The sequence below is a fragment of the Convolutriloba macropyga genome, chromosome 3, assembly GCF_964194025.1.
Source record: "Convolutriloba macropyga chromosome 3, txConMacr16.3, whole genome shotgun sequence".
Classification (NCBI taxonomy): Eukaryota; Metazoa; Xenacoelomorpha; order Acoela; family Convolutidae; genus Convolutriloba; species Convolutriloba macropyga.
In genome coordinates this window covers 70,359,301-70,386,087 of record NC_134470.1, presented here as the reverse complement: position 1 = coordinate 70,386,087, position 26,787 = coordinate 70,359,301, and the positions used below count along the sequence as shown (strand labels likewise).

Below are 26,787 nucleotides of genomic sequence, written 5' to 3'. Positions count from 1 at the left end.
GTCGCCACCAGATGAAAAGTTAATTGTCTCACGCAGGTAAGCGTGGGAACAAATTGCGGTCTCATGAAAAACCTCATCAGAAGTGATTGCTATTTTCAGGTGTTCTGTGTGAACAAAGCAGAATTGGAATGGCGATTAAAAACAACCAATCAGATTGATTCACATATTAATGATGATTACGTAAGAAGGGCTCAGATGGGATTTTAAGCTTCAACTTTAATTTTATTAGCCCAAAGCAAATATTCACGTCACTTTATCTTACTTTTGTTAATATAAACACAGGAGGTTTTTGTTCATAACTTCAAATTGGAACAAATTTTTTACAACCCCTGCCTGCTTGTATTTTTATCTAAATCTGATCGATACTTACTATGAAAAATATTCGTGCAAATTACTTTTTTTCTAAAAGCTATGTTTATAACCTCGTTTGTGTATGCTTTAATTGGGCCGGATTTGACTATGGTAATACTCCATTTCCTTTGGTGTAGTTCAAAGATTAAAAATTGATTAAAAGTTCTTTTAATTTAAAATTTCCGTTCCCCGTTTTGAGCTGTAATATACTTTTTACTCCGATGTTCTGGCAAATTACATAAGCTAGAATATTACACGAAATAGCACGAAATTACGCAGTATAAAAATATTTTACGAGCATTTATGTTGTTGTACATACCAGTATGCTTCAGTTGAATTTATGTTGAATAAGCTGTAGATTATTTTTGATGAAAAAGAACCATCTTTCGCTCCGGTGCCTCGCAACAAAAAATTACCAGATTTTTATGACCTTAATCCGCTTTAAAATCTGATCTGATGTGCCCAAAATCGTGAACAGATAGATATATTTTCCATGTTCCCTCGAGCTTAAAGATAATAGTATAGCTATCTACATGGTGTTATTTACAACCTCGCTTATTTATAACCAGTCATTACTTTTACTAGTTTGCAGGCAATAATTTTTGCTATCCCTCATTTTTGATGGTTTTCACGAGAAAATTAGGAATTTGATAGTTTAATTATGGTGATCAAGTTTGATGGTCTTCCTGTTTGAAATATTATTTACAAAGTCGCATTTATATCCTCGATTATTTCACACCCGCTTTGAAAAGCATTCCTAAAGTTACCCAATTTTTTGCAAATATGCTCCCACTTGAAGAACTTTTGGCGCGCAATTTACGCAGTTCAAACGAGACTGGAACGAGCAGGCTGAATGAGAACTCAAATTTGATGAGTCGCAACGGGGGTGTCCTCTATTCAACCCCTTCCCCTTCTGCTGGATCGGGAATAGGGGGAGAGGGAGACGAGGGAGGTCTCCTGGGGGTGATTGAGGTGATAGAGAGTTGTGTGAATGTGTCAGTTGGTGTGATTGGACTGATTGGGGCTATTGTGGTTATCCTTGTTTACACCTGGCGACACAACCCCACTCCCAGTGAACTCATCATCACTGCACTCAGGTATGAAAACATCCCATTTCTCAGTCTATGTTAACGTAAAACACTCACGTGCACATTTTTAAGTATTGAAAGTCTTTATTAAAATGCCAGAAGTTAAAATGCCAGACGTTCCTACTTAGCCAAAAGTTGACTTTCGTTGACTCTCGTCATTTTAAAACGTGCGCTTTTCGTGTTTTAAGCTTGGTTTACAGGACTCTGCGGAAAACTCTCCTCGAAATTCTGACTTGATATCTGGATCCAATTAATGTTTCGAAACGCCAGAAGTTCTTCAAACAGTCACATAAGCATTACTTGAAAAATGCACATGCAAGTTTTAAAATGCCAGATATCCTCAGTGCCAGATTCAAAAATGCCAGATTTTTTATATGCAGTGCCTGATATCAAAACTGTCGTCATTTTAAAACATAAAATTGAAATATTCGAAATTTCCAAAAGTACTTGACAGATTTCAAACTTTAAATTTGAGGAGAAAAACCACTGGAATCGAGGTAAACGGAAGAAGCGTTGTCATTAAAATGAGCACATTGATGGTTTATTCGAGCATTCAAGCATTTCAACTTTATGGGACAGACTATGAATTCACATCGAAATTCTGGCTTATGTCTCTAACCACTACGAGGTACCCGCTTGTCGAGTTTTCTCTGTTACTTCATCAGCGTCACGTGACCTATACAAAGAGAATGCGCCTTCGAAAGTCAAAATTACAACCCATTGTATCTGGTTAAATGTCACATTAAAAATGCGGAAAATAACTGTCATCATCATAACAATGATCTCAAATTATAAGAAACCAGATCTGCTCACCAATGTTTGAGTCATATCTTCAGTTCATATTTTGCTATTTCAAAAATTAAAGAAAAAAAGCTGAAATTTTAGACAATTTAGATAATTAGAAAAAAATTTTTTAATGAGTTAAAAACTTTGAAAATCTAAAAACTGAATTTGTCTTCGAGAAATCAAAGCTTAGTTTTTTTCTCAACTTAATTACTTTTTCGGTAACTCAATTGATTCTTATCTGATTTGTTAAGCAAAGACACATCTGCTACAATCATTCTAACAAAATTTGGGGAAAAATAAGAGCTAATAAAAAGTTTTTCAGCTCCTGAAAATTTAGAGGCTTGTAAATTTATGTCATCAAAGCCTTTAAAATGTGTTATCTATATTTTTTGTTAAATTTTTTCAGAATAAAGAAATTTTTAGGCAATGAGTCACGCAAGTATTACAGTTCATCATACAGATCTGATTGTACTTTTTTGAGCAAAAATCAATTATAGTCCTCAAACATTCCACCGCGTCCATAAAATTGAGAAATGTCAACTTAAGGCTTTCCTTTTCATAGCAATTGTCTTGGTAAGAAAAAACTCACACAAAAATACTGCCCTGGTTGGTTATTCAAAACTGCTCTTGATATCTTAAAAATGGCCTCTAAATAGTAAATTTTTGTAACAAAAGCATATTTTATACAAAGGTGCGTCTTTGATACACTATTATGGGCAAACCAGGTTTTGGTTTTTGGAAAAAATGCTTGTTTTTTATCACAACGTTTGAAAATTGTAATTCCAGAAAAAAAAACAGTTTTTTAGTCATCTTGATCTATTCAACTTCCAATCTTGTCAACTTTCAGAGCTATTCATCTCGAGCTAGTAACTTTTCAAGCTAAAGTTCCAGTACTTTTAACCTTTTTGCTGAAACGTTCAGAATCGATTGTTTAGATCAGGCGTTTTGTACTTATTTTCTTAATTCAATAAAAGAAACGTTATCAAAATATCCTATTTTTCACAAGAAGACCAAAAGGTCTGACACGATACGCATGTCCACCAATGTATCATCGCTGCGGTTTCAAAACGGTAATGTAGTTCAATTCAATATTTCAATCTTTATTTCCGAGTATAACATCTAAATCTAATGCAAAAACAAAAAATTATGTTTTTTTTCGAAATAATAAAATGCATCAGAGATTGAGCGTAGTCGTATTATACAGACCAAAATATATTGCCAAAACAAAATGAAAAACAGAAATATTTTTATAACCCTTGAATCGATAATATCATAGTTGCTGGAAATCATGAACTTCTGTCGTGGCTAAGCATAATCAAAACTAATGCATCTTAAAAATCCTTGTTTTTGAATTAACGTTTATTAAAACTTCTGTAAAAGGAATAACAATTTTATTTACATGGGATTTAGAGATAGATGACACATTTGGCAACAAAAAATTAAGATGAAAACTCACACGAATTGATGCTCCACTTTTGATGAGAAACGAAAGAAGGAAGGATTTGCTGTTTTTTCATCTTTTTTCCAGATTTCTATTTTTGCTTAGAATTCTCGATGATTACCATTAACGAATTACAAATTATAACAAAACAGAAAACTAAATGGTAGCAGCATTATGTTTTTTTCATTATTCTCAGTTTGTTTGACTTTGAGATTTTTAGGCAACAGAAGACCTCTGGAAAGATGACGAAAAACGCAGTCAGTTTTATCTCTTCGCGAGTGGGTGAAGTTTTATTTGTTGTGTGCCCAAGGATTGTTTTTTTTTCAAAAAAGACCAAAAAATACTAATTATTGCATTTTTAATTTGTTTGTTTCACAAAGCTTGTTATTACTCCCCTCTTTGTTGTTAAAGACATACAGACAAAAAACTCTAAAGGCTTTTCAATAACTTCCTTATTCTAACCGGTTTTTTGACATCATGATTAAAAAAAAGAACTAGTGTGCTTTTTTTCTATTCTCTTGTTTTAAAAAATTATTTAACTCAAATCATACTGACCTCATCCCACTTTCTAGGGTTAAAAATGTTTGGTAAAATTCTCACAATATCTTTGTAGTTTGCTTCAAATTACTCAAAACTTCAGAAAATGTATCATAAATAATAGCCATTACTTCACAGATAGTTTATCACACCTGCAAGTTCTAGACTTTTTTTGTTTCTGTGATATTTAGTCGTATCGGTACGTCTCAGTTTCTCAGCTTCAACTGATGCATAAACGTTGCTACAAGTCGTGCAAATTGTTGGAGAACTTCCCTAAATTTTGATACCAACTCAAAGTGATAACAAATTATTCAGGGTATACAGATGATACTCTATCTTTATGTTAACATTGTTTTAAACATCTACGTTAACTTTAGATTTTTTTTTCAATTATGGTGTTGAGTTCATCGATTCTTCCGTTTTGGGGCTCAATTCAATTCGCATCTGTAACTTTTGACACATTTGTAAACAGAGATGTTCGGCTTTTTCCTTTTACAGTCCTGGAACTTGATGTCAGTGTAAATCAGGGGTGGATCAATAGAAAAAAAATTCTGTTATTTGGTATGCTCATTTCTATGTTCGTGTCAAACTTTACAATTTATAGTCTGCAGATTTTTTTTTACTAATGAGTCATTGGTCTTGTCTTTAGCTGTGCTTGAATTAATTGCACACTGTTGCCCTACTTGCCAAAATTAATTGCCGACTGGCCTCAAACTGGACAGCGTTAATTGCCGGTTGCCCCTATAATTGCCAAAACTAATTGCGGACTGTTGCTCTACTTGCCAGAATTTATTACCGACTTCTTTTCAAGTGGTGGCGTACATACACGCACACATACACACGCACTTACACACACATACGCACACACGCACGCAGACACATACTCACACACATACGCACTAAACCGTAAATAAAACGTTGCAAGACATGAATGTAAACGGATGTTTGGAAAAAATAGAATCTGGAAAAGTGTGAATTAAATTATAAAAAAGGGGTATAAAAATGAAGGGCCACTAAATTATTTTGAGAAAATACTGACATATGATTTTGAAATTTTAAGTCAAAATTTAGGGATCATTTTTAAAAAAAGCAACCGTGAAGAAGCTAATTGAGATCTTCAGTTTTTAAATGGAATTGCAGAAGGAACTCCCATGGATTGATAAAACTCAAAAAGTAACCATTTTGTCTACTTAGGTTGAATTGTATTATGCTATCCAAACAGAGCAATTAACTCCCACGCGCTTTCTACGGTAAATGATTGGATGTTAAATTGAATTAACCAATAAGAGTTGTGCTCGACCGGAACGAACTTGCAAGAAACTTACAAGTTAGCCATTCGTCTTTTAAGTTCTTACAAGTTAACCATTCGACTTACAAGTTCTTACAAGTTAATCATTCGACTTGCAAGTTCTTACAAGTTAACCATCTTTTGTAGAAAACTTGCAAAATCTTACAAGTTAACCATCTTTTGCAGGTCTCGACCCGGGTGGTTATTTACATAACATTAACGCATTCATACATTGTTTAACATGAAGTATTTATAATTTTAACTTGTTTACAACATTTATATCACGAACTTGAACATTCAAAACATAAACATTATCCGATCGGCTAACTCTCCCTTCGGCTTAATTTTTAGCATATTACTCAGAATTGGAAAAAAAGTTATACCAGCCACTCAATTTAAAAATGTTTTCATTACTGTCCGGATTGTTCCACTCACAAAAATAACCAACTAAGGTCGAGCGCAATGTTCTCAAAGAAAAGGGGGCAGGGATCAGGAATCGGACACAACTTCTGAAATACCACACTATTTGAAGACCCTGTAGTAAACTAGTTTGTTTTAAAAACTCATTCTGACACCACTCCACCCATCGCCTACTCACCCCTCCTCCCTTGAAGATAGAATTATAGGCGAAAAACTTGATAACTTCGAGTCAGATACCTACTTTTTGCTGGGCAATTTCGTACTGACAGCCAGCACCTCCTCTTTGTCCTCCTCCTCCTTTTTCACAATTCTTTGAGATTTCTACAATTTGTGAGCTCGGGAATAACGGGGTTTCAGATTTGCAGGATGAATTGTGGTAAATTGGCATAATTCGCTCAGGCTTTGTTGGCATTTCATCGACCTGTTTAATGTGTCGAACAATAACGTACCCTTCTGTCGACTCTTGATCGCAATAACTGCACTTGAATACACGTTTTCGCTCATCGAAAGATTTTACCACTTCACGCATTCCTTTGCGGGACATGTTGTAAATTATTTCGGCCGGATCTGTGTTCACAGAAACAAACGATTTAAATTCAATGATTCCATGAACCGTGGAGGCTTCCAGATGAGTCAAGGCAATCATAACAGGAAAAACTAAATCAAACACAGTTGCAGTCACTTTAAAATTTATTAACCATTCGTTTGCCGTTTTCAAAGTTCTCGAACTCAACGCCAATTCACGAACGCAATTTACGATCACAATACGCTGAAATACGCAACCTATTGAAAAGTCTGATAAGTCAATAAAAAAAACCTATTTGGACACCATCCCCCCTACACTATTACTGCCGCCCCCGACACGTAATCTCATCCCCCCGACTGTTGCCCCCGACGCGGAATGCATGCTTTCATACATGTGAGATGGTCGTCATCTGTACAGCGAGCAACTTGACCTCTTTTCGAAATTTTCGATTACCAATTTACACTCTGCTTCAATCTGTACGTGTTGATTTCGGATAAGGCTGACGTGCACTTTTTCTAGAGTCAGTGCAGTCAGCGGGAAAGTCTCTCCAGAGATATGGCTGCCGGACAAAAGTTCTGGCTAGAAGTCCAGCACTCGGATACAGCTCTGAACAGTCGGAATCACGTTTTTCTACATCATTTGATCTGAATCATTCTTGTTTACAATACACTTTAACTTATACAGTGCTAAAATACACTGTGGGTCAACTGCAGGGTCACTCCACAAAATTATATCCACTCGATAATTAATATTTTGTAATAATTTGAGGGACTATATATGAAAAACCCAACTAACTGGTGGGTCTATAAATAGAAACGAGCCCCATGTACTCTTGTATTCAGTAGTGATTTAACGACACCAAAGAAACTCGTTTGCCATTTCACCTATTTAATTGTAAGGGAATGAAATCAATAGGCGTGTACTGTATGCTTAATTGTCTGGTTTTATTCGATTAATATATTTCATCAGCCTAATATTTATTTATGACGATATCCCCTGTAGACACGTTGGAAACGTATAAACTAAGCGAGTTTATGTCGTTAATTATGCATTACTTAAAAAGACTTTTAGATGTCTACCTGAATCTCTGAAAATATCATTACTTGTGACTACATCACCGTCAAATAATCAGTTACAGTATTTAGTTAACTGCTCTTGTTTTATTAATTATGACGTCAATTGATTTTTTTTCCAAGAGCGCAGAATAGTTTGAATGTGCGGTTTATGACGTCATCAAATAGGCTGGAATTTTTATTTCTGTTTGCGAAAAAATAACTTGATGAATACACGCTGAGTGTAAAGCATTACTTAATATAAGCAGAGACTTGTCTGTTTATAATTTTCAAGAGTTCAATTGTCCAAGAATGGTGATCATTAATAAAGAATCTTAGAATGTGATCATATAATCTTAGAAATTGATATCATAATTTAGGTAATATTGTTCCAGGCTTGCGCTATAGCGGCACAGCTCGGATTTTCTAAGAATTCTCACAAATATTTTCTGATATAACTTGTTTAACTTTCTTATTAACTTATTTATGCTCCTAATTTATAATTACAGGTTTATGAACATAGCTTGCTAAGGAATTGAGTTAATTATGACACTTAAAAAACAATTACAACCTTTCCTCTGCCTGTTGCGTCGAAATGAATCCTTATGCTCGAAAGAGTCATGCAAATCGTTTGTAGAGTCAGTTGCTGAGCTCAAATACACTGAATAAACATAGGGTACATAAACATATTGCGCCATGAGAAATTTTTGTGATGTAAACATTTAATGGAGTTTTTCAAAATGACATTGGGATATCTGGTAAGTGAGCGCTGTATCTTATTTCATAAACAGATGCTCGTGAGATCACTAGCGTTGGGAAGTAGTGATGTTGAACTTTTTCCAAAAGTGGACAATTTTGTCGAACATTGAATTTTTCTTCATAAATAGTGGGCTACCTTACTTTTGTAATCACTATATCTTTAATCGGCGTATCTACTTCCGCTTAAATCGAACCCAGTAGTTTTTCTTTCAAAGAAAATCTCTGCAAAATTTTATTTTCTTATGATTCACTGATGACTGATTTATCAAAAAATAGATAAATAAATGTGTTTCTGCGTAATCGCAGCAGAGCAGCATTAGGCTTTCAGTCTGCAGTGTATTAACAGTAGCCTGTTCTCAGCTGTCTGTCCTTTTTCAATTATTCCCCACATCTCAGACTGTTCATTTGGTGAGCATGAAAGCTCTTTTTTGATTACTATGGCCACTTTTTTGCATCTGAGACTTTCACGTGGTACCATTATCGCAGCCAGCATTAGTCAGGCTATGATCCACCTGAAGCTATGGTTAAGTAAGAGCTCATCCTTACACAGATAGCTTCACGGAGGCAGGGGATTGAACTCTAAATCATTGGCGTGTGAATCACTCACCTTTCCTCTCGGGTATCACGCTTTTAACTCTGATGTGGTAGGTATTTTATTCGCTTGTTCTTAATTACCACACTAGAGCAAAACCTATATTATTGTAGCGACCTTAATTACGTGCTAGAATAAGTCTCAGTATATGCTCACAATGTTCTTTGCTAATTTCCAAATCTATGTGTTATTTGCTAGAAAATAAAATCGATTAGATATAAAGATTAATTAGTAAATAGACAGAAAGGATAGAGCACAATTAAGGGGCAAATCTTACTTGAAAATATGGTGGGGTATCTAATCTTAATCAATAAATTGAATCCATCTTACTGCTGGATGTGAACATTACTCTAACTCTATTTTTGCTATAAAATTGGCAGACTTACAATCGCTGCTGATATTTTCCTCTTAGCTGAGGAGTAGATATTTCGCTCTAAGAGCAGTGAGAGAAAGAGAGAGAGAGAAATTTTTTGTTGAAATTTAAGCGTCTTACGTTCGCGCTGGTTGAGTTTGGTCTGATTTCCTTCAGCAGCAAGCTCTAAGCTCGTGCGTGTTTATAACTGAGTCAACACGACTAAAAAATCACAAGACTTATGACTAGCTCCGAATCAATTCCTAGGTCATTCGTGGAGCCGACTATTACTCGTCTTTAGTCATATATTCGTTTCAGGCTTGCTGCTGAAGAACGGCCTGGATAGCTTCAGTATCCTTCACTTAGTACGCGTATTAATAGCGGCAGTGAATCAGCCGGTATGGCCTGCTCCATAGTGTATTAAATAATACACAGCAGTGTTTGGCTATGAATAATGTATTCATTCACTCAACGCAATTCACGCAGCATAGCTCTCTCTTAATATTCCGTCAGTTTAGACTAAGTCTAAAGTGTTCACAAAGTCGACGGTTAAATAATTATACTCTCTGTAGTATCGATAATTGCGGTGGCAATTATCCAATTAGCAATACTACAGCTCACCCCGGTTTAAAGACGAGAAAAATTGTGCTCTATCGTACAAAGTTTACATTAAGAGTATATAAGTAAACAGTGACCACTTTTTTACACAAGAGTGAATAGGTTGATTGATGAGGAAGACAATAATTACTTGGTTGAAAAGTTTACAACATTAGTATACAGAAAGAGACTGGTTAGTTAATACATCAGTTATGAAACTAATAGGATTTAAGAACCAGTTAGTGACTAAAGAGTAGAAATACTAGGATATATGGTCGTTGGAGAGGTTTACAAAAGTTAAGATTATTAAGATTAATAGACAGCAATGATACTGTGCGACAAATTTATTAGCCTTAAAACAGAAGATTTACTGAGGCACGTACACAAGGTAATAGCGAAAGAGTTTGTTGGTTACAAGTACAGCAAAAGACGGAAATGAGTCTTCAAATAAAGATTAAGGTGAAAAGAAGTTTACAAAACCAGAACTCTTTTTGACTCTTTCAGTTCCTTTGCAAGGTTTTGATTTGCTTCAATAAGGTCATTTGACTTTTTGATTAGGGTCTTCAGCTGAGAATCTCTAATTTCCAGAGTTTTTGAACAAACAACTAATTTTCTCCTCATGGCTTCCTTCTCTTTGTCGTTTGTTTTCGCGGAAATTTGGAGAGCGCTCAGTTGGTTCTGTAGGTCTGCCAGTGCGTTCTCCGACTCCCAGAGCTGTCTGCGGAATGTGGAGTTTTCAACCACTAAGTCCGTGGTGGAAATTGTTTCGGCCATAATTGAGTTGTTTTCGGGGAAGGCTGTGAGGTTTGAGAAAGGGACGTGAATCCTACAGCCTAGCCTCTTGTGGGCGACTTCATATGACCTTTCGTTGGCATTTCGGGAGCGAAGTCTCCAGAGGTTCATTGTTGTTACCAACGAAAAATCAGGGATCACCGGTAAGGTGTCGGTGGGAACAGTGATCGTCTGGCCGGTAACTTTATTCTTAATCACTGTTTCCTTCGACAGACACCAGTGATTATAATCCATAGTGAGGGAATAATCCAACGATTTAACGAATTTCGGATTATTGTCTAATGGACGCATCTCTCTCATCCGTTGGTGCTCCAGCCTTACTTCTTTCAACGGAAAATCTTTCACCTTGGGAAGTCCGTCATCTATGGAACTGTGAGGAGGCTGCGGAGGTGCTTGATGAGAGTTGCTTGTCTGTCCAACTGAGGTTCCTTGATGTTGATGGGGCTGATGCTGTTGTCGATGTTGTTGTTGAAGTTTTTTGTGAGTATGGCCACGTTGACGTGGGTGGATCACTCTAGGCTTCTTTGTTAGAGGTGGAAGATCTGCCATCCAGTTGGTCAACGGGTCATACTGCTCCTCTGGCAATGTGGGGGTTGCGGTCTGATAGGATCTTTTGGACATCTTGTCAAACATAAATATAAATACACTTACACAGAAAGGTTAAAACGAAATCTAGCTGTGCTGAAAAGAAAACAATCGTACTTTTTAACGTACCAACAAAATCATACTCCTAGAGTACAGGAAGACAATCACACATTACGTGCAGAATCAATTTTTGCGAAGCTCCCACCGGGGTGGAAAGAAGGAAAAGAAAAATTCGAAGGAATTGAAATGTGGAAAACAATCTCCGTTTTGAAAATCGGATTATCCTATTAACCAAAAAATTATTTGTTTAAAGCTTTGAATCAGATTGTGTCAGATTTAACTGACTAAATCGGGTTTCGGACCTCGTGGCTTCCCTCCGTGCGACGACCCGCGCAGCTGGGTTTTTCTTTGTGTTGCAGTATATACCTGCTAGTGATGAAGGGTCGTTAGATGAGGAGGAGGAGGAGGACTTCTATGAGGAGGCCAACAGAGAGGGTGATGACGAAGGAGAGAAGAATAAGAATTGGGAAATGAATGGTGTGCATTGTTTAGGAATTTTCCGACCAAACGTCGTGGGGGTTGATCTTCTTCAAACAAATGGGGCAATTTTGTTTCTCTTGGGCACAGGGATTACACACAAAATGTCCAAGGTTCTGGTGACATTTTATGTGCGGGTGAGTGGAGGAGGTGACACATTTCTTTATTTGTTTGCAGCAAAAACATCGGTAATAAAAACTAAGGGATAGCGTATAAATGTGGCGGAGGCAAAGAGGGCAGTTTGGTTGGGAGGAGTGTTTCAGTAGGTTAGTTCTGCAATCAGTACAAACTAGATGAGGGGGTTGGTCTCCGTCGGAAGGGTGCAATTTTTTCCAGCATGAAGTAATTCGTAAACAAATGGGACATTCATCACGATATTCGACAATAGGGGGGCGTGATGAGTTCTGGAGGGGAAAAACTATTCGAAAGGATAAACAATTTCCCATTTTAAAAATCTCGAGATGGATAAATAGTTTCGTTATTGAGGTTGTTTGGAGGATTTAATTGATCTAATTTCAATAATAGCGATTTTTCAATTTTCAAAAAGAAATTCCAATGGGGTGAAAGGGGAGTTAGGGTATTCGTTAAACTTTGTTGGGTATCAATATTAACATAATAAATTATTAAGGAAGGGGAGGTATATTTATCAGTCTCTGTAAAGGAACGTTTAATGTCAGTTATTCTGACTAAATGCTGGTTTAAGTGAAATATCATATTTAAATTAATTTATTGGTTTCTGTCGAGATACTTCTAGCACATTTGGACTCGTTCTCGAGGAGGTAAAAGAAATAATTCCAGTAAACTGAAGTGGGGTAGACTGAGAGGGTTGATTTTTTCTGGGTTTTGACGTTTTTCAGGTTTACTAAAATAAATGCTTGAAGGGAAGGTTCAGTTTCGAAGGTTTTCACGAAACTACAAATTTCAACTATTTCTTGGTTTAAAAGGAAAAACATGATTTAAAATAAGGAAATAGGGTACTTAATTGTTAATTCGGCGTTTGAATAAAAGGATAAGAATAGGGCTATTTCGAGTATCTGGGGATGACTAATTTTTAAAGTTAGATAGTGATTTAAAATACTGTGGGGTTGTCGAATGTAAATTATGAAGGAGTTATGGGTGGTGGATAATCCAAGGATAATATATTTTATGTTATTCATTTTAAGGGTAAGGGATCTATTCTGTATATTAATCATTACCAGTTGGAGATATCAATGGGGAGCTGATCTAGATTTTGCTCTGAAAGCATCAAAAAAAAGTTCCAATAGGGGGAAAAAGCTGGTATTGTTATTGAACCTTCGTCCCAAGAGTCTACAAAATCAAACAAAACTTCTAGAGTGGGGGTTACTTGATAGGGAAAATGGATAGTAAAAGAACGATTAATCTGATAAGGTCTTACTAAATTGCCTTGGTAGTAAAAGTACATTCCAAAACGTTATTCTCGTGCTGATTGATTGCAATGTACCGTGAATACGTTTGGTTCTCTGAAATGTTTAAGAAATAAGGCGAAATTTGTTAAAACGTATAAAATAGCAAATAAAATTATTAGTTCACGAAGGGACTACTGAGGATCGAGGTGCATCATTTTATAGAAGAAAGTGGATGTTGCTTCCTAAATCGAGTAGACCATATTCACAATCAAGTAAAAATTCCTTAAGAGTATAAAATTTTTCGTGGCCTGAATAAATTAATATGTCTACTAAGTCAGAAAATTTTGGTGCGCTAACTTTTAAATGCACTAAATTTTCATAAGCAGGTGTAAAAGAGTAATATGTATGTCCATAAAATTCGTGAAATTTAATAAATAAACCTTTATGGTACTCGGATACAAAAAGATCATTAAAGTTTTGCATCTCAAATCATAATGCTGAAACAGTTAACTTAGACTAATAAGAGTCGATTAAGTGTGATGAATTAAGTATAAAAAGACAAATTTGATGACTGAATTATGGGGGAGCAATTGCATTTACTTCTTGCTCAGTAGGAACTTTAGGGTAAAGATGTGGTATTTCTGGCATTGGAGGTGATGCCACTTCAGGGGCAGTGAGTGGTGACAATTCAATTTGACTGTTGTCGTGATAGATGTTATTATCTGGTGTATGCTTGAGGTATCGACTTCTATTTGGTTCATTGTTTGTATTGTTATCAGAGTTTTCATCATCTTTAGGTGTTTGATAAATTGATGTTACAATGGAAAGTAGAAACAAATTGTACGAGGCTCCTAGTAATGTTTTCCAAAAACCAATAGTGTTTTTCGACAGTTTTTGTATCTCGAAAGCTCTTAAAATAAAAATTACGACATCGATCAAGAACTTGATTAACATGAAACATGCAAATAAAATTCCGGCTCTTTCTATGTAATAGCCAATTTCTCCAAAAGTACTCTTAAAGTGATCAAGGAAAAAAGATGGTGACAACATTGAATCTAAGTATAGTCGATTATTGAGGCCTGCGGCGCGATAGATATCGCGTTGACTATTGTCTACATGTGCGTTTTGAAGCACTGTTCGAGAAATCTTTTTCAAAACTGAATTAGATGCAGATTTGTGTAAAATTGTTCTCCAAAAATCTTTCAACTGGTTTACAGTGTAAATACCAGCACGACGAGAATCATAGTCTGGGATTTTTTGAATATAACCAATTTGTTGTGGACAAAAACAGCGGGCGGTTTAAAAGGAACTGGCGCCGGCATCAAGTGATACCAAGAATTATTATTATCTAAATCAAGATGAAACAAATTTTTGAAAGTATCTGTACAGTCTATTTCATTTGCAAATGGAAATGTTTGGCGCGTAATAGGATTAACAAACATAGTTTTTCCGTCATAAAAGATCGGAATACGGTCGTAACAGCGATCAAGTACTTTAAGCGGTGAAATTTTCTTTGGACACGGATATAGAAAACCTATAACACCTTCAATTTCTAAGAACATTGAACGATTTCCGGTTAGCATGTATCCGGCCAAACTATTGTTTTCGTAAGACAATGCATTGATCATTTGGATTTGAGTGCGTCTGAGCTCGCACATATTTTGTAAAATAAGGAAGTCAGACTGTTCCAAATCACGATAGACCTTATACATCATGAAGTTAATTTTCATACGCATGTGAGCATCATAATCGATAGTGTCTTTTCCAACGTTTTCAAGAATTTTTTTATGATTTCCAAAATGTTGGCTACCAACTAGCTCGTTTTTAGGTGTCTCGTAAAAACCGTTCACCCTTATTTTGTTGTCGGTGCCGACTTGCATTTTGTAATAATTAACATTATTTTTAGAAATTACGGTTTTTCCCGTATTCATATCAAATCCGCCTGTGAAAGAAACAAATAAATCATCAAAGTTTGTGATAAACAAAGGAGTAGGCTTTCCACAAATATAAGTTCTTTCATTATTTATCCTCAGTTTTATGACTCGCGTGTGGTCTATTTTCATGTTGTTTTGCAATCGATAAACATCATTTTGCATGTCGTGCGTACTTATAATGTAGTATTGTGGTGGATCTGGTTCGTTTGTGAACTTTATCATTTTTGCGACTTGAGTGAAAAGTTTTGTAACAATGCAATTTTCTGGCACATCCCATGAGTAAGCGAAGGGGTCTAGTGATGTTGTTTCACAACCTCCTTCCTTGAGTTCGCATGGAAGTTTTAATCCTAATGGGGTAAAAACTGATTTTGTTTCTTGATCAACTTCGAGTTCAACTCTTTGCATTTGTGTTTCAAAGGAATAAAGTTTTACTTCTCCTGACGCAGAGCAATCTGTGTTATCTTCTAAGTGGTCGTCCTCATTCAGACCACCGTGTGTGTATTGGTGTTTTAAAACTTCATTTGAAATGTCTAGCTTATAAGTTCTGTCGTACTCTGTTATAGCAATTTTTCCTGTTTTGTTTGCACGTCTGCATTCTTCTGGCGTTACTATGACGTCAGTTGTAAGAGAAATTTGGTCATATGCCAAAGAAGAGTGCGATAAAAATCCACAGTGCCATCTTAAAGCTTGCGATTTTACTCGACACATCACTGCCTCTACTTTTGTTCTGTATGATCTTTGTTACAGTGTCACCGTTGCAGGTGCAACTTTAATATTTTCCGGTTTAATGTTGCAATGAGCTACTTGATTTAAAGCATACATTTTGATTTCTTTCATTTTTGAACAGTCATAATGAACAACTTCTAACGTAGGGGAGATGTCATCCAACTCATTCCTAACTGAGGGTCTACAAAAAGATACAACAATAAAGACAAACAAAATAGTTAAATATTTATAAAGGAAGTTATTGTTTTTCATAATAACTTTATTTTTTAGTGATTGACTGAGTTTTTGGTTTTTTTAGTGCCAGAAAGCTAAGAGTAAGTCTGGAAGAAGTAAGAGAAAAGGTCTCGGAAGTTAATTTTCCGATGATTTGAACCTTTAAAGTAAAGATATAAGGTAAAATTTAAGTAAATCCCGCTTGATAGCGATTAGTAAGTTTTTTCAATCGTCCCGAAATTCGACGATCGATTAGAGATGAACGTTGATCATCCGAGGGAGTTGGGTTTGCTTCGGGTGATTGTACACGGGTCTGGGTTTTAACAGGGCTGACTCTAATGTCAGGTGGATCTGCAAAACGAATACGTGTTTCGGGATATGGGGTAGAACTTCTAGTTCTACTACGACTACGGTTATCAGGTGTTTGTGTGTTATCTACAAACGTAGTTGAAAAACCTTCTTGAAATCCTGAATCAGGTTTTGTTATTGTGGTATTGTTATCTTCAAATGTTTTTTCATGATTGTTTTCATTTTGTATGTTATCCGTATTACTTGTAAAATTGTCTACTGGGAAAAATTCAGTTTCAGTATAGGGTTGTTGAAAGGAAAATTTATCCACTGGCTTATTAAGTTTTTCAACTTGTTTATTCATTAAATTTTTGTAGAATGGTTGGAAGTTTTCATTCCTTAAACCATAGTCAACAACTAATTCTGAAATTGCGTTTTCGATTGGGAAGTACTCAATTAGATGGTTTCTATGGGCAACTTTTTTGACAGTTTTGTTTGAAACAAGTTCTATTTCGTAATTTACATTTGTCAATTTTTTTGTTACTTCATACGGTCCTGATCTTAGTTCATGTAACTTTTTGGATTTTCCGTACTCGAATGAATGATTTTCCATTAACACCAGTTGTCCTACGTCTAGAGGCTTACCTAGTTTATGTTTGTTTCTGTTTTGATGTGCTTTGGAGTTAACTTCTAGGCTTCTGTTGTATGCAGTTTTGTAAATTTGTTTGAATTGATTTTCACGAGCAAGCAATGAACTACTTAGTTTTGGTTTTAGTAGTTTATCTATCTGATCGTTGTTGCTACTTTGTTCTGAATGCTTGTGGAGTGGTAAGTCTTTGCAGAATTCTGAATTACAAGTTAAATCGGAAGACCTTAATAATCCTAATTTCAGAGAAAGGGGAATTTGGGGCTTTTGGCCAAAAACAATTTCGTAGGGTGTTAATCCTGTACTAGTGTTTGCTGTTGTGTTATGAGCAAACGCGAACTTTGGTGCTAAGTAACTCCAATTACGATTAGCTTGTTCAAAAAAGATTCGGAAATGTGTGCCAAGATGTTTGTTTTGGATCTCAACTTTTCCGTTGGTCCAGGGAGAGTATGCTGTTCTAGGAGCATGCGTAATTCCAAGTTCATGAGTCCAACTTGTGAACTCCTCGTTCATAAAAGCTGATCCTTTATCATACACAAGTTTTTGTGGTATACCAAAAGTAAGAAAAAATTTCTCAAGTGCTGATATTGTTTCACTTGCTGATGTTGATGAAACTGGGTAAACTTGGATGTAACGAGAAAAGGAATCAATTACTACTAAGCAATGTTTGTTTCCGTTCGATGGTGGATTTATTGGACCTTTGTGATCTAGATGTACCGTGTGGAAGGGGAAAGGTACAGTTTCTGTCCATTTTTCAAGCGGTGCTTCGTTTAAGTCTTTGCGTTTTTGTTTATTTTTTTGACAATCTAAACAATTCGCTATTAAGTGAGAAACCCATTTATATAAAACTGGCCAATAGAAAAAGCGTTTTATGCTTGACAATGTTTTATCTTTTCCAGAGTGTCCAGAAAGCGAATCTTGGTGAGCTAATTCAAAAATTTTTAGGAAGAGGGATAATGGTGCGCATATTTTGATGTTTTGAATATTTGGATTTTCAGTTGGTTGTTTAATACATAAAATGTTTCCAATTAGGCAAAGATTTTCGAAATTATTCAAGTACGTTTTCATGGCTTTTGATTGTCGAAATTTTACATTTTTCTCATCTTTGTTTCCTGATTCAAAAAGTTGTCTTACAGTCTGAATAACTGGGTCTTTGAATTGTTCCTGGCTTATTACTGTTATGTTCAGGTCAATATCGTTAGCAAAACTAGATAATTTTTCAATGAGTTCTTTTCCATCTGAAATTTCGTTATTTTCACAAATTGGTTTTGCTAGTCGAACACTTGCTATTCTATCAAAGTTTGCTTTGCTTGCTTCAATCTCTTACTCAAGACTCATGTCATCTATTTCTAAATCTGACAATTCAACAGAATTTAGAAAAGGGTCGTCTTCTGTTGTAGAAGTTTTTTCAAATTGCTCTTTTTCTTTTTCTAAATTATCATCAAATTCTAAAGACAAATCAGAGTAGTAGTTTTCACTGTCGTCTTGTTCGCTTAGGATGGGCTCTTTTAGTGGGAATTTTCCACGATAGTGATTTATTGCATTTCCTTTCAAGAAGGATTCTGATATGTCCGAAGTTGAACAAATTCGATCACTGGGTTTATAGTTTGTCTGAAAAAATTGTTCATTTTCAAAATTCAATTTTTGAACACCTTGAAAAGTTTGTTTTAGAATGGGGTAGCAATCCTTTTTCTGTCCTTTTTCATTGTCATGCAACACGAAGTACTTTGCTTCGTTACCTGACTCGTCATAAAATTTAATGTCTTTCGGGATTTTTTTGTGCTTCAGTTGATACTTGTCTAAGTCTTTTATCGAGACGTTTCTACTAAGAATGTCTGGAAAGGCTAGGTTTTTGCCTTCTGTCCAGATTATTTTCAAGTTTTGGAATTGTGAAATGACAAGTTGATAGCGGAAAAATCGATGAGATAATTTTCCTCTGCGTCCCCAAAGATACAGTAGGGGATTGTGGTTTGTGTAGAGATACACTGGATGTGGGGAACCTATTATGTAATGCTCAAATGTTTGTAGAGCAGAAATTACACCACAAAGTTCTCTGGCTGTTGTACTCATTTTTTGCTCATCTTTTGTGTAAACTCGAGAATTAAACAAAACTATCCGTTTTCCGGTAGGAAATTCTTGGACTAAAATTGAACCAACACCAATTGATGATGCATCTACATGAACATGGAAGGGGTATCTGGTGTCAGGAATCGCTAAGACTGTATCTTCACTTATACGATCCTTAATTTCTCTGAACAACTTTTCGTGTTCATCTGTCCATTGAAATGTGGTTTCAGTTTTTATGAGATCGTAAAATGGCTTACTGTCTACATGCAGATTTTTTATGTACATGCTGTAAAATCCTAAACAACCTAGGACTCGCATTACATCTCGCTTATTCTCAGGTGTCTTTAAGGCTTTCAGATCTTCAACCCTTTTTTTACTGGTTGAATTCCGTCTTTTCCTACTACATGTCCTAAGAATTGTACTTTCCGCAAAAAGACTTTCCTTTTCTCAGGCTGAGCTTTTAGTCCTGCTTTGCGTAGCAAGAGGTGGTACTATTTTATTATTGAGTACATCTCTTCAGCTGTCTGAGCTTGCATGATTGTGTCATCAATATAAGTTACGGCTTGTCTAGATTTTATTAAGGGTGCAAAGTGGATTGTCATTATCCTACTGAAAAAGTTTGGTAGTCCGCAAAGTCCGTAGAAACCACGTTGAAACGTGTATTGTTTTGAACCTATTACGAAACTCGTCAATTGTTGTGTTTCCTCCGTTAGAGGGACTTGATTATATGCAGAACATAAATCACTTGTAGTGAAGTAGTTTCCGTTTAGCCTAGTCAATAAAGAACCTATTGGCTCTAGAGGCCATGAATACTTACTTAGGTCTGTTATTGAATTTAGATATCTAGCGTCTATTACTAGTTTCACTATGTTTCCCTCTGGAAGGATGATAACCGGATTAATAAATAACGATCCCATTTCGGTGTCGTCTCCCATTTCTCGAATTATTCCTGCTTTACAAAGCTGATCTAGCAAAATTTCAAGTTTTTCCTGATGGTGCAATGGCACTCGTGATGGTCTTTGCTTAGTCAAAGTTGAATTTGGTAGAAGTTTTACGTGAAATTTTTGCTTTATTTTGCCAACGTCATACTTGTGCTGAGAGTAGACGTCCTTGTCTCTGGCAAGAAGTTTCATGAGATCTAGTAATTGTGCATCATTAATGTCAGATTGACTGAAGTCAAATTTTTTGAGAAACTCACGGTCTGATTTACTAAACATTTCCAGTTTTTCTGGTGGTATTTGTTGTGGTCGAATTTCACTTTCTATTGTTGCTTTTGGTTTTAAGTCTTTTAGATCTTGACTAAAATCTGTTTCTAACTCATGGTGGTCTGCAAATTCTTTTTCTTGAACCTTTTTCTGAGCTTTTTTCAACTTTTGTCTAATATCTGTTTTGTCTAATTTCGGATTTTCTAAAGTCTGAATTGGGTTTTCAACTTTTTCAGTCACATGAAAGATGTGATTGAAATCTGTTTCAGTTTCTGTTAAGACATCTAAGAACGCGATGTTATCAATCAGTGTGTACTTTTGTGTTTTTTTACAAATTTCTTCCAAAGTGTATCCTATTGAACCTTTATCTATTGTTACTTTACGATCACCAGGGTTATTAAGCATTATTGGCAACTCTTTTTCTTTTCTTACACAATAAACGTTGTATGTGTAGATACCTTTGTCCTGGAGTCGATTGTCAATTATAAATGATGTTCCTTGTTTGAAAAATTGGTTTGATGGTGTAATTGTTAGTACTCTGCTAGATTTCGGTGCTAGTTCGAAAGGTCTGTTAAGTACAACTTTTTCAAATTTACTTACAAAAGGATAACTTTTTGTTTGATATTTTGAGAGCGTGATTGAGACGTTTGGGTAAATTTTCAAGTTCATTTTTGGAGTTGTGAACTCAATTGATTTTGTGGCAAAATTCAAAAAATCCATTCCAAGGATGTTCAATTCGCAACCGTTTTTCTCTGAAACCCATGTTTTGAGATCTGTGTAATATTTGCCTTCAATGTCAAATGAGATGGGGACATGAATGTAGCCTAACAATTTTAATCGTTCACCGTTGACTGCAATTGTTTTCTGTTTTGACTCAATTAGTTAAACATCAATCAGTGACTTAAGTTCTTGTAGAAAATCAAAGTTTATTAGGGAACACGTTGCTCCTGTGTCAACTAGAAACTGCGATTCGAAACCGTTATGTTTATTACTGTCTCCGACGGCGTGAATGTACAAGTTAATAAAAATGTTTGTCTTTTTATTTTTGTACGGAGACTCGTCTAGTTTAAATTAATTTCATCTTGCTGATTGTCCACAAAGAATCCATTAACTTTATTTTCTCTGAATTGAACTCTGTTTGAGTTACGGTCTCTACTGTTATCTCTAGAATTATGATTAGAACTGTTACTTCTTCTATAATCCTGTCTTGGACTGCTTGATTCACCATACCTTGTTCGGGAATCGTTTCGATCATATTGTCGTTCCCCGGAATAGTTCCTATAGTCCTGGGGTCTACGATCGGTGGATCTGCTATTATAGCGTCGATTTCGATTCTCAAAGCTTTGTGAGCGATTTCTGAAGTTATTGTTCTCAGATCTAGGATAAGGAGAGTATTGTCTGCGGTTGTCTTGGTTGTAGTAACTGTTACGTGGTCTAGTGTCTTGTCTGTATCTGTTCTGATTTCTATCATAACTATCTTCTCTTGGACGACGTCCTCTATAGCTTTGATAGTTATCTCTGAACTTATCTCTTTGCTGTGGTTGCTGTCTGTTTTGTTCTTTAAAGTCTCTGTTTGCATAGCAATATGCTATTGTGTGACCTGACTTTCTGCAAAATTTACAAAATCGTGTGTGATTTTGTTTATTTCTAGGCTCGTTTGGGTTGTAGGCTGCGCTAATTCTGTTGTTTTTCATTAAACTTGCTAATTCTTGGAGCTGGTCTTTTATACCATCTATCTCCTTTTTGTTGTCTATGCTGCTAGATGCTGTGCCTGTGAAATCACTACTTACTGCAAAACTTAAGTCTTTAGTGCTAACTTGATTTCTAAGTTGTTCCCATGTTGCGTTAGGTGTTTCTATCAAATATTGATGCACTTTTTGTTTAAGTGCTGGAGGAGTTAGTCCTCTTACAAAAAATTCCATACACTTAGTTTGCCTTTGAGCATCTGTGAATGGGTCTGGCCATCCCTTTTCCACTGCTTTTGTTAGTCTGTGTACGTAACTTTTGATTAATTCATCTGGTTGTCTACGAATGTTTTCTACCTCAATTCGTTTTCTATACTTGTCTTTCTCGTCTGTGAATCTATTTAAGAAACCTGTCCTAACATCTTCCCATGGTTCCGCTGCGGGCAAAGAATCGAACCATTGGGCTGCTGGTCCTCTTAAGACTGAGCCAAATAATGCTTTTCTACGTGCGTCATATGCATTTTGTGCATCTCCTGGTCCTGGTCTACTTCCTAATGAGAACTCTATTTTTCTCTCTATTAGACTTAAAAAATCTGCTACGACCTAACTTGGGTCTAAGCCTGTAAATTTTTCAAGAGAAATGTCTGGGTATGCTACGATGTTAGCCATTTTTGTTTTAGGGTTTTTGTTGAATTATTACTAAGTTTTTATCTGAAAAAGATACTATAAACGAAAGAATCAATATAAAAGTCTAATCAAGAGAATTTGAAGCTATGAAAAGGTCAAACAAAATATTCAGACAATTTGCTTAAACAAATGGTCCTATCTCAAAAACATTATTTGGGGTACGAAGTGCGTCTAAAATTTGGTTAAACTTTGGGTTGTTTTCCGCATGTTTTATGTAACAAGCTAGTCCTGGAATGTTATCAAAATTAATGAAAATGTACATATATTGCTTTTTCTTATCTAATTTATAACTAGTAACTTTGCCTGTATTATGACCAAGTTTGATAATAATATTCAAGAAGTTAGCGTCAATATTCATTGAATTCAACTTTTGCTCTAAAAAAGATGTAATTTTAGACAGTATCAGTTACAAAATTAGGTAAAGTTTTAGTGAACTAGAGTTCAATATAACTATTAGGCGTGTGCAAAGCTTTCAAAGTTTTGTAAAAATCAGGATTAGAACTTGCATATGTTATAAAACAGTGTAGGCGCAGATCGTTAACAAACTTATAATAGATAATTAGAGATTGTTTATCGTTATTTAATGTGTACTTTTTAACTTTTGCAACTTTATCGTCGTACAAAATGGTTACATTTAGGTGCTTTGTACTAATATCCATAAGCTAGGTTATAAGACAAAAAAAAGAAAAAAAGTTTTTGTTTTGTTTTTCACTTTGTTTTATAAAAAAATATTTGATATTAAATAATTATAGGCATTTGTTCATTCGTTGATAGCAACCATCTTCGGTTAGTCGATATTCTATCCAGAAAAATTTTCCTGCGTGACAAAATTTTGGTTTTTGATTGATTTCAGAGAAGGCTGTTGTTAGTATTGGCCTAAATACTCTGACTCGATAGGAAATGATTTGATTATCGCTATCAGACTTTCTTATTAGAACACAATAAACGTTTTCTTTTTGGATTATTTCTTTAATAAAGTTGGGTAATGTGGGTGAAAACATGCAAATGTTTTCAAACCTATAGAGCTTATTATCTGGCAAGGGAACTAGTTTCAGATTTTGGCTGCTTTCACTCATTTATTGGAAGCTTGTGGTTGAGCGTACATACATTGTAAATCGATGATTGAGCCACGTTTATTAAGTTTATTGAACAAATAATCTAAGGAGGTATTTTCAGTTTTAAATATGGTTACTTGTCCGACAGTTTTTGTTCTTTTGATACGGTAGACTATTGTCACGTATGATTGTTCAACGTCGGTGACGTATTTGAGCACTCGACAGTCTGCTGAGTTATCCTTAATACTTAATTGTTTGTCTCCTATTAGATATTCCATTAACTTTTTGCAAAAACTGGAAATTTAAATTTGTTGAAGTGAATTTGTATGCAAAATTATACGTAACCCAACAAATACAATCGAATATATGGCTCAGAGAAACGAAGGAGAAACTTAAATATCACAAAATACCAGTAAAGGGAACGTTTACTTAGAAAGGTTGCACGAAAAGATCGTGTTATTTCCTTTAAGTTTGCCGTTTTGGTGGTTAATTTTGGACAAAACGCTATATTTCTATTAGTATATTAACTTAAAACAGGCGTTAATAGTCTTCAATAGCTATTTTTTTGTCTCTGTGTTCGAATATTTACTCATACTTCAGGATTATTGACGAATTTCAGGAAATTATTTGGAATTTTGACACCAATTTTGAGATTTGTACCGCTAATTTGTATCCAAAATGAGATATTTTTCACTTTTTGTGGTTCAATTTGGGTAATTTTTTACAAGTTCCGGGCAATTTTTGGATTACCTGGGTGAATTTTGGGTCAATTTTGGGCAAAAAGTGACAAATTTGTGTCAATTTTGATGAATTACCGGATCAATATAGGCAAAATTTCGAAAAATTTTGGCAAATTTTGACAATCTTTTACCAAAAAACGGGTGTTTTCTTGATGAAACAGGGCAAAAATGGGAAAATTTAGGCTGAATTTGACAATTTTTTGACAAATTTGGGCTAATATGTCAATAATTTGGGTCAAATCTAATAGTTTCGGGTTGTAATTATTTCAATTTTGTGTTTAAAAAGCAAAAATTGTGTTTAAAACTTACGAAATATAGTCAATTTCTAGTTAATTTTTGGATTAAAACCGATAAATTTGCATAAATTTTGGGTAAAAATTCAAAGGTTTTGGTCAAAAATGGGCAAATTTAGGAGTTTTTGGATCCTTTGGTCCCAAATTTGGGCAATTTTCAGGTAGAAGTTTAAAAAATTTGGTCTAAATCTGTGAATTTTAGGGCTTTATGAGCTTAAATTGGTAAATTTAGGGAACAATTTGGGCTTATTTTGGTCGAAGTTAGTTGAATTTTTCACCAAAATTCAATTATTTTCTCAAAACTGGGGTGAATATAGGCAAAAAACACAAAATTTCTACACCAAACGAGGCTAAATTCCTCAAAAATCTGATAAAATCGTAAAGTTTTCACTCTATTCTGGGCAATTCTAGTGAAAAATTGTGTATAACTGGCTGATTTGTTGATGAATTCTCACTAATTCCTGTTAATTTAGTCAAAAAATAGGAAAATTTGGGCTAAAAACCTGATAAAACCAACTTTGTTTAACTCGAAAACATAAAATTTTAGAAATTCAGGGGTTAAATCGAGGCGTTATGGTGATTGCTGGAGCGTTTGGTTGACAATACAACGTTATTTGTGGCTATCAGAGTGAGTTAATAACTTTTAGAGACACTAATAGATACACTATGCATGTATAATGAAGCAGAACAACGTTAAACTAAGCTTATTTGCATGTGGGTCAATTTGTTTTTGCAGTATTATGGGTTTGGAGGATGATAAGTTCGACAATTAGATGTAAAATCAAAAGTTAAGATGTATAACACACGCTAAGGTTAAGTTATGGACAATAAATGAGAGCTAGATTAATGAATATGGATGTATGATTTCGTATATAGGACTAGGGGTACAGTACAGTTCTTTATGCTAACAGTATTAAAGATTTGGTTAAATTGAACACAATTATTTAGTCTAAAAGTAACATTAATGTGACCGGTCTTGTCTAATTTTGTGCGGGGGGGATACAAATACGTCTATTTATGATACATAATTATGTACTCACGTGTGCGCTTAAAAAACCAACCTACAGTGTCAAAATTTGGGTCTGAGAAGCAAAGAACCGGTGCTCAAAGTTACTAAATCAGTGGACTGTTATTTTGTGGGGAGAACCCGTCTCTTTTAGTCGGTCGTAATTGAGACGTTCAGAATCTTAGAACATCTCACACAGGTACTGGGATAGCGTTTGGTATGTGTTCCTACCATAGAACCTGTGTGACCTCTGGGTTTTTGGTTTGGAAAACTAGCCACAAAAAGTCCACCAGGTCCCTAAATGTGTGAGCAACCGACGTTCTTTATTCCTCGTCGCACCAGTTTTTAATGTGGACCTAAAAGCAATTTTTTGTTTAATTGTTTAATAAGGCCTAACTTGATTCAATCATCTTTCATAAATTATCACAGGTATAGTTTTTGTTAACTGGAGAAACCAAGACAAAAAATGATTAATGTTCTATTTGAGCAAAAATTTAACGAACCATTTCTCGTGTCGCAAAGCCATAAAATGGTTCAACACTCTTCTGGCGAAAACTGGTTCAACACTCTTAATTTATGAATTTTTTATTTAATACTTTTGAAAGCCTAATTCGAGAATAAAATGTCATGATGCATTTTTGCTGTTTCGAGAAATCACATTGGTAAAATCTTTTTACGTAAGCATGAAACTTTACACTACTAGCGGCTTGGTTTTTAGTTTGATAAACTCTAGTTCTCTAGGCAAGGATGATCGGAGAAACAGGAATAAAATTGATATTTTTGATGAAGCCAATCTGTACGAGCTGCAAGTTTTTCTAAGATGAAATTGATTTTTTATTGCAAAATTCTTTAAATAGATTGAACAAAACAAATTTATAATAAAATTAGGTCTATTTTTTACTGAAAACGGAAAATGCCCTGACAGAAAATGTATTTAAAAAATCAACCAATTTTTAATGCCACCACAGAAAAGAACTCGCAGTTATTCATAGAACAAAAGAAGAAAAATCGAATTCATATCCCTTTCATTGAGATTTTAGATCAGCCATTGCAGTTCTTTTTCCCGAGACATAGAATCAAATCGGAAAAACATGAAATAATTGAAAACCAAAAAAATATAGTTTTTCAATTATAGAGTTTTTTCATAACTTTGGCAACCAAAATAAATATTT

General features: G+C 35.0%; 1 protein-coding gene across 5 annotated transcripts in view; it reads left to right on the top strand.

Annotated features, from left to right (window-relative positions):
• LOC142336418 (uncharacterized) overlaps positions 1-26,787 on the top strand; it is a 132,384-nt gene that overhangs the window by 84,208 nt on the left and 21,389 nt on the right. For 4 of the 5 annotated variants that reach the window (XM_075385243.1, XM_075385242.1, XM_075385244.1 and 1 more), the window contains exon 2: positions 100-1,448. In XM_075385243.1, coding sequence (XP_075241358.1) covers positions 1,135-1,448 — 314 coding nt within the window. In that variant the 5' untranslated portion in view covers positions 100-1,134. The remainder of the gene's footprint in view (positions 1-99; positions 1,449-26,787) is intronic. The other variant, XM_075385247.1, reaches the window with a different exon arrangement.